At 43.6% G+C, this 9,074-nt stretch overlaps 1 protein-coding gene across 1 annotated transcript in view; it reads right to left on the bottom strand.

Annotated features, from left to right (window-relative positions):
* LOC101000541 (zinc finger protein 595) overlaps positions 1 to 7,986 on the bottom strand; it is a 34,808-nt gene extending 26,822 nt beyond the window's left edge. The window contains exons 1-3 of the mRNA XM_009207163.3: positions 7,785 to 7,986; positions 2,113 to 2,239; positions 1,530 to 1,625 (exon numbers count right to left, since the gene is read on the bottom strand). Coding sequence (XP_009205427.1) covers positions 1,530 to 1,625; positions 2,113 to 2,239; positions 7,785 to 7,787 — 226 coding nt within the window. The 5' untranslated portion in view covers positions 7,788 to 7,986. The remainder of the gene's footprint in view (positions 1 to 1,529; positions 1,626 to 2,112; positions 2,240 to 7,784) is intronic.
* Between the last annotated feature and the right edge of the window lie 1,088 nt (positions 7,987 to 9,074).

Here is a 9,074-nt window from a genome sequence, read left to right on the forward strand (position 1 = left end):
CATCTTTAAAGGAAACAATGTTGCTATATGCCATTTAAACATAACTTGTTTTTATCAATTAAACTCTGGTAAAATTAGTTTGCTTAAACAATATGTTGCTTTACTTAGTTTCCAAGAACCTATCAACAATGTTAAGTGAGAATTTCCTATACACATATATGACTTATATAGGTATGTGTATGTGTGTGACACATAGTTCTATACATAGATGGATTATAGTTCAATGACAGAATCCCAGTAGGCTTCCTACTAAATAACACAAAATTATAAGATAATAGTTTATTAAGAAATAAGGTTAACAAATGAGAGCTTAACATACACTTAGGAATGTTCTAAGCTGGTTAATGACATAGTGCATTTAAGAAATCTAGAAGTTAGGCTGGGCGTGGTGGCTCACGCCTGTAATTCTAGCACTTTGGAAGGCGGAGGTGGGCAGATCACTTGAGGTCAGGAGTTCAAAACCAGCCTGGCCAACATGGTGAAACCCCGTGGCAGGCACCCGTAATCCCAGTTACTCGGGAGACTGAGGCAGAAGAATCGTTTGAACCCAGGAGGTGGAGGTTGCAGGGTGGCGGAGGTTGCACTGAGCCGAGGTCATGTCACTGCACTCCAGCCTTGGTGACAGAGCAAGACTCCGTCTCAAAAAAAAAAAAAAAAAAGAAAAATCTAGAAGGTGAGTAGATACTTTAAACCAATGGTATCCAATCCTTTGAGTGTGAAGACTTTTTGCGGTATCACAAAAATTATTCACAAACCTATTTCTTGTTTCTTAGCTCATCAGCTATCATTATTGTTTATGTATTTTATAATTTTAAGTGTGGCCCAAGACAAATCTTCTTCCAAAGTGGCCCAGGGAAGCCAAGAGTTTGAAAACCTGTGCTTTAAACTATATTATAATTTGAAAATTTGAATATATAGAGTTTAAATCACAAATTTCAGTTTATACTAAATAACATTTTGAAGTAAAATAACATTTTTTTCATGTTTGGAAAAATACTTATTGTTCTGATAAACTTCTGAGTAAGAGTTTTTGTAGAATTACATTTGCAACTTCTACAGGATTAAAAATCACTAAGCGGAAAAGATGCAACATCTGTCCTTCGTGTTCCTGGGATTTCTAAACCAAATCCCATTATGTCCACTACTCACCTTACATATTTTAGGCCTGATGCAAAAATAATATTTGAAAAAATACTTTAACATAGAGGTCTTCAATAATACAAATACTCCTATGTCTCTAAAAGCAATGCAACAGCAGTCAGATCATGCAGCCCCTTACAAGCGATAAAGTGGACACTGGCTCTCCCTGTAAACTTGAATGGAGATCACTGAAGAAAAAAAGGAAATTCTTAGAAGATTTAAGAGCATGGAACAGAAGATGACTCTATTTGTGAATAAGAGAAAAAATGCAGCCTTCTCAGAAATTATTTTCATTGGCACAGTTTCCCAAACTACATTTGAAGGCCTGGCTTCCTTCCTGACCTTTTGCCTCCTTGCCTGTGTCCTCTCCTTCATTCACTCTCACCTACCTGGGGGTTTGGCTGCTGTCTCATGTATCTTCAAGTTGTAGGGCTCTTTTATTTGCTCCAGACAGGTGACCAGGTCTGGGTTGGAGATCACAAAACCTGTTTTATTAAAAAAAAAAATTAACATGACTATTGCTGGGGATACTCCAATGACCAATCTATTACTATGCTAAGTAGAATAAAGAAATTTAATCCAAAAATTGTTTCCTGACAGAATCTTTAGAATACTTAAATATTTTAAATCTGCGGGTTCTAAGTTCCACTACCCAGTACTACTGAATCAAAAATAAGTGGTGCAAATTGGATTTTAAGATGTGGAAAACAGTATTTTACATCACTGGATTTCTAGAATTACTACTATCCTAGAGTGAAGAACACAAATTAGTTCAAGAAAAGAGAAGGTTTATGCAATGATGAAACATCCTAAAGATTTTTTTTTACACGAGCAAATTCCCAATTTTTTTCTTGTAGAAAGGAACTGAAAATTAATTAATGCAAAGCAGAAGCTCCCAAGAGACATTCTACAAAGAAAGAAAATGAAACTCTGATAAAGTACTAGGAAGTACGTATTAAAAGTTATCCTTACCCAGGGAAACCAGGTTTCTGTAGTTCTCCAACATCACGTCTTTATATAAATTCTGCTGGGAAGGATCCAGGCATTTCCACTCTTCAGGGGAGAATTCTATGGCCACATCCCTGAATGTTAAGAGTTCCTGAAAACACATATTTATCATGTGACAGAGTTCTTAATTTGACCATAAGTGAAATAAGAGAACTAGTTGTGACTTATGGGACTGACTGGAATTATCTGATAAAATGACTTTTAACACAGTAATGTTATCTAAAGTATTCTATAACTCTGAGGAAAAAGGAGGGCATGCCAGCAATTTTTGTTGCTGCAGTAGAAATATAGGCTACACTCACCTGTCCCTACCAAAACGGAGCAAAGCAGGTCCTATGACCTCCTGGAACAAAAGGTGAACTCACGTCTCATTAAAGTATGGAAGCCCTCACGCTTGACCCTGGCCTTGCTGTTAATGTCACACAAGAAACTTAACAGGATCTGTAGGGAGGGAACAGGTGACTGTTTCTCTTCAAACTGCCATGTGATTCTACTGGAAGACTGGGCTGAGGGTTACTTAGTTAAACATTGCCTCTCAAGCTTCAATGTGCATATAAATTTGGTATTCTAGGCCTCACTGTAAGTTACACAATTCTGCAGGTTTGAAAAGGGTCCACGAATTAGCTTTTTACAGCAAGTCTCCCGTTAATGCTGATGCTTCTCCCCCTAGATCCATTACAGTACCACTCAGCTAGAGAAAGCAGACACAGCAGAGTCCCTTACCCCAACACCCCTATCACAATACAAATACTTTTCATCTGAAGACAAGACCAGCAATCATCATCTTGAAAGATGGCATTCTCTGCAAGCCCTTTAAAGGTTACAGAGGCTGGAGATGGTTGCAATGTCTGAGTAAGTCTGCATTTGAAAAACAGCACATCCACATGCATTAATGCGATATTTATGGAGCATGTACTATGTGCTCAGGAGTATGTAACAGAGCACTGTGCTGGGAAGCTCATATGATGTGTGCTAATTCTCATAGCATCCTGGGAGGTGGGCACAAAGTGTGTCATACTTTCCAGGATTTAAATGCAGGGTCCCAGCATTTTCTGTTTTTTCTTGTTTTCCTATCGGTGATTTAAAAAAAAATACATAGAATAATAGCTCAATGTAGATAAATGGGACAGACATAGAAGAAAATTTTAAGTACAATTCAGGAATTTTTTATTTTTGTGTTTGTAGTTACTATGAGACTTGTGAAAAATCCACTGAAACTGCAAAGATGGAGAACAGGTTGCTGGATGGGATGTCTCTAGAAATACTGGTTTTAATTTTTTGTAAAATAATTTAAGGCCCCAAAGTACATTGCTTTTCCCCATTTATCTGCTTTTGGGTTTCAGGAAATTGGGAGCACCAGCTCTGGAGAGAGTACGAATAGCTACCCCAAACTCTCATCTTCTCTAAGCAGTTCTGTGAGGCATTGCAGTGTGGGGTCAAGGTTCAGTAGATGGTGGATCTGGGCAGAGTTGGGACAGAAAATGGGCCCTAGGCTTCTGCTTTCTAGGCCACTAAGTAGTTTCAGTTTTGTCTTTTCTAAGCCCATCCAAGAGAAATTTGATTCCCAGAGTTTGTGTAATTTTTATCTATTTTGCCACTTCCCCATCTGTAACATACAATAACAAGGAATTTAACCAAAACCCTTTTGTTTTTCCCGACCAATTATATTTGAAGCTAAATATTTATTCTTAGCAAGGCAAACACAATACAAATAATGACTTCTCTTTTGTCCATAAACAGCCCTGCAGGTGGTGGCATCAAAACTCACCAAACAATAAAAGGGAAGTAACCCAAATGAAGCTTAAGTCTCCTGTACAGTTTTCATCTTTGTACTGAATACATGACAGTGAATTTAATCATTTATTCATGTGCTCTAGAATGCAAGTTCCTTGATGGTAGGGACCATGACTATGTCATCTCTTTTCCTAATGACCATATGAAACACTGACCCCAGTCTGCACAGGACATCCTCAAATGTCTCAAATACTCACTGACGCTGCTGAGAGTGTCCCCAGTGACCCTGGGCTGATGCCCCCATAGTGATCCAGGCAGGAGAGACTCAGGCTGACTTTGCGAGGTGCAAACAGAAAATGGAACTGCCCTGATGGAGCTGCAGATCCTGGATCCGGATGTGATATCCCCTGTCCCTGATCAGCTAACTAGGCAGGGGAAGGACAAAAGTACTCTAGTAACACAGGGAGGCATAGTTGGGATTATGGCTCTGGATATTTAGTGGCCTTGACTTCCCACTGCTAAGGTGCTTGTTTACATTTACAGATTCTGTCACAGCATTGTGTTCACACCAGAAGCCTCTTACACAGCTGTAGCAGGTCACTGGACAAGATCCAGAAAACTCAAAGGGCTCCACTCTGAAAGTGGGGCTTAAGATGTCTATGTTGACCTCTCATGATGCAGAAAACACCTTCTGTGACTTTTCTGTATCTCTTCAACCCACAGTCTGGCCCTGTCTTGTGACTCTTAGGCAGAGGCCAGCTTTTACGTGCAGATTCTAGGTGAGATCAATGTGTGCTGCATTCTTGAGTTACAGGAAGCAGAGTAAAATCAGAGGAAAGACCTCATGAAGCCTCCTTCAACACATTCTAAAGAATATTTTGAGCTAAAAGGAAAAAACTGGGGTAAACATAAGTACAGAGTTTGAGCCAAAGCTTGAAGACTGCAATCCTGGAGTATAAAGTTGCCCTGAATATACACTCCAATTAGAAGCAGTTACAAGCATATTTTTAAAGGCAAAAAGGAAGCCAGAGAGCAGACTGATAGAAAGGTGTCAGATATTCTTATTGGTTTATAGAAGTAACATTGGTTAGTGATTGGTCATATACATAGTTAAGCTATAGGATATGGGTTATAGTGTCCAGCGTGGCATTATTAGGTTAATTTACAGACACCTGTGGCAAAAGCAAGCAATTTCAAAAGACAAATAGTTCAAGGAGGGGAACAGTATGTGAGTGTGGTCTCTTTTTAACACATCTCTGGGTCTGATACATTTAAAAACTTATATTTCTCAGATAAAAGTTCTTTTATCAAATTCCAGGACATAAATTCAGAATCTAGAACTGCACATTTAGGTCTTGGAGGGCTGGTGAGCTATGCACATTTGTGGGCATTTGGGGAAGGGGAGGTGGGACGGAGCAGAATTTCTCAGGTTTAATCGATGCGTATGTGTGATTCTGGTTAGGTTTATGGGCCCCAAATCTCTGAAATCAGTGTCAGAATGGAAGATGCCAGGAGCACTGAAGGAGGTGAAATAACTGATTACTGTCCTGAAAAGTTATTTTTGTAGAAATTTAGTCTAACTGCTCTAGAAAGGACTGTAGATCCCAAGAGAGAGACCATTCTGTTTGCAGATTTGGGAAACACTTTGCCGCACAATTTTAGGTTGTGACTGGAATCTTAAGAAAGAATGTTTTCTGAAGTGAAGACTGCTGGACATTTTGTGTACAACATCTGGTAATTCTGGACAGTGTGTGGAAAATATAACTAAAAGCTAAAACATCTGCAATCCTAAAAAAGTCTCCACAATAACAGAACCGCAAGAAAATGTTTTGTTGTATAATTAAATCAAAATGTGATGTGCATCACAAGCAATCTAAGAGAATGCAAACACAGAAAGTCACCATAATTAAATCTCAAGTAGAAGCCTTGAAAGCACCATTTGTTATACACGATTTATTATAATTTCACCTTGTAATCTGAGAGGTCATCTGGGTTTTCTAATTTTTTCTAACAATTAAAGAAAAAAACATCCACATCTTCATGACAGGATGTAGATTTGCAATGTGGCTAGGTACCTGCTGAAGGCAGCCTCCTAGTCTCCTACAGAAACTGTGAAATAGGGTGTATGTTCTCGCTATTTACATTTCAAAGCAATAGTTCCCAGGTCCCAGATGAAGGCAATTTGGAGCCAAAAAAGACAAATGACCTATTTAACTGATAAAAAATGACTTACATATATTTCAAAGAAGCAGAGAAAATATTTAAATATAAAAGTTCTCAAACTAAATGCTTTAAGAAAAGGGAGAAGAGCAAAAATTCTTCCCTCATTCTAAAGAGAAAGCATTAAGCCTCTTCTAATTTGTGTTTGCTCCTACAACATCCAGGCCTAAAGACCTTGTCTTGAACTCACTAACGTCTGAATTCTCATAGGCACCTGAGGGATGGACACCGTAGAGAATTTGTGGGGAAGGAAAAAGCAGAAGAGAGAAAGAAGCTATCAAGAGCCATGGGTGGCAGCAGGGCAGGACTGACTAAAGCACTGGTTTGTACTACAGGTACAGGCTGAGGCAGGGCTATGCTCTGATTCCTGTATCTATAAAGACAGAAGAGATTAGGATCAGGCGGTCCAGAAGGCTGGGTAGGTGAAGGAAGTAAGTTCCTGCTACAGATCCAGTGTCTGCGGTTGAGATGAGCCAGGAGACTTCTGGGCACTGTGTGTGTTTTTGGCAGAAAACGCTAGGAGCAAAGCAGCCATGGGCACAATTCCTGAGGGTGGAACCCTGTACTGGGAGGAGTGGGGCAATGCGAATACCCGGTGGGCGCGCTCAGGAGTGGGTTAGCATTGGGTGGGGGCCGGCAGCAGGGTGAAGGGAAGGGATGTTCCTCAGAACTCCTTTCCTCTGAGTTCTCAGTTCCCTCTCCCCAGGAGGAGACCTGGAGGAACCGGACAGTGCCCAGCGGGACAGCGCATGTGCAGAACCCAGGCGCGCCTCCCGCAGACACCAGGCTCCCTCCAGCCCAGGCTCAGCCATGTCTCTCTTCTGACAGAAAACTTGCGGAGTTTCCTCAACACCCGTCAATGCTCCAACCTCAACAGGCTGTCCAGCCACTCACTAACGACCCCACCCAGAGTCAGCGCAGACCCACAAGCTCCGCGCTCTTCCCGCAACTGCCCCCCTGCAGACGCCAGTCCCTGCCTCTGGACACCCGTCTTCATTTCTGAACGTCTCCAACAAACCAGGGGCGCCCACACCCTCCTCAAGTTCCATAATGTGGCAGAACCACTCACAGAACCCAGCGAAGCGCTGTGCACACGACACCAGCGTATTCTAAAAGATGCCGCCCAGGAACAGCCACGCGGAGGAGGCGCTCAGGGCAAGGGGACCGGTGGAAAGTTGGGGCGGGCGGGTGAATGGCTTCCCTTCCTCACACACCTCACAAAAGCCTTTCCTTCAAGACCCGCTGGCAGCCCCCAAACCGCCAGCCGCGGCCGGCGCTGTCCCATTAATGAGTCCCCGTTTCCTCACATGAACTCTATGTTTTGACGGGGCCTCCATCTCATTCGGAACCGGGTAAAGTAGGGACAGGACCCCGGACCACAGCTCCTCCCACACGTGCCCGCGCACGCCGCGCCGGCGTCTTCCCGGTGAGCTCCTCACCCCACAGCCCGGGGAAGGTGCGGGGCTGCGGGCGCAGAGCTGAACGAGGAGGGCTGCAGGCTGGGCAGAGCCGCCGTGCGGGGACCGACAGGAGCGCGGGTCCCTCACCGGAGGGGACTGAGGACAGAGGGCTGAGCGGCGGCAGCGGGGACTCCGTTCACAGACTCGGTCCCGCCGCCGCCATTTCCCGCCGCTGCCTATGTGGCCCCCACAGCCTCGGGACGCCCTGCCCCGCACACTCACCATTTCCCCACTTCAGGGGATCCGGGAGTCTTAGCTACAAATCATCCAATACCCGCTGGTCACTGAGGGACGGGAGGCTGAGGCTGCTGCCCAATCCCCGAGGCCTCCCGGAGCCGAGGACGCAAACAACTGAAGCCGTAACCCAAGCCCTGGCAGGAGCCAGAGGAAAAGGCCGCGCCAGATCCCGGAAGCCGCCGCCTCCTCTCTGGCTGCGCGCCTGATTGGGCAGTTCTCAGTCCGACACTCTGATTGGATAATACTCCAATCCCCGCCCTCGGGCCTTGAGTAACAGAATTCGCGACCACACATTCCACTGATGAGGCAAGAGTGACAAGCTGGGACCTCCAGGCCCTTTCAGGCAGGGCTTTCTCTCCGGGCTTGACCTGAAGCAGCCCAGGGGTCTCTTTTTTACCTTGTGTGTAGGGTTATGTCCACTTATAAAATACACGCACGCACGGACACACAGACGTACACGCGCGCACACGTAGATACGGACGCACACACACACACATGCATGCACAGGCACACACTTTTTCACAAGTGGAAGCAATATGACAATTATTTTAATATTTTAGATTTCATAACCCTTCTGGCCGCTAGTCTTTTGAGTAGGACACCTGATTTAAGAGGGAAGCAATCCTCTAAAATATAAAATGTTAGCTATTTGTGAATTTTCCGTTTTTTATTAGCCACGTCAAAAATAATTTTTAGAGTGAAATTGTTGGTAATAATTTTTAATCCATTGTATCCAAAATATTGTATTAATATGTGATCAATATACAATTAGAAATAAAGTATATTTCTGATCTAATTCTTCTACACTCACGGTGTATTTTATGTTTGCAGCACATTTTACTTCAAACCAGTCACATTCCAGGTGCCCAGTAGCTACATATGGCAGGTGGCTGCCACATTGAGCGCAGCCATGAGGGCCTCTCTTCCCTCAGGGAAGTGAGGGCCTGAACACTTCTTTTCTGCTGGAAGTAAGGGACCAGCCTCTCTACCAACTTTTCTCAGGCTCAAGGGTGGGTGGGACAGTGCCCCCAGAGAGACCAGGGGCTGCAAGCTGAGAGTATCCACGTGAAGACCACGGTTTCCCAGTTACTGTTTGGTGGAGATGTGGTGGTCTCCTTGATTGAGCCAGGTCCAAAAAAAATGTGCCACGACCAAAAAAAATGAAGCACACGGGTGCCAGAGAGTGAGTAAGGCAAAGTAAGATTTATTAAGCAAAAGGAAAGTTCTCAGAAGCAAGAGGGGACCTGAAAGCAGGTTGCCAGAAATGAGGCTGAG

Source organism: Papio anubis, chromosome 3 (assembly GCF_008728515.1).
Source record: "Papio anubis isolate 15944 chromosome 3, Panubis1.0, whole genome shotgun sequence".
Taxonomy (NCBI): domain Eukaryota; kingdom Metazoa; phylum Chordata; class Mammalia; order Primates; family Cercopithecidae; genus Papio; species Papio anubis.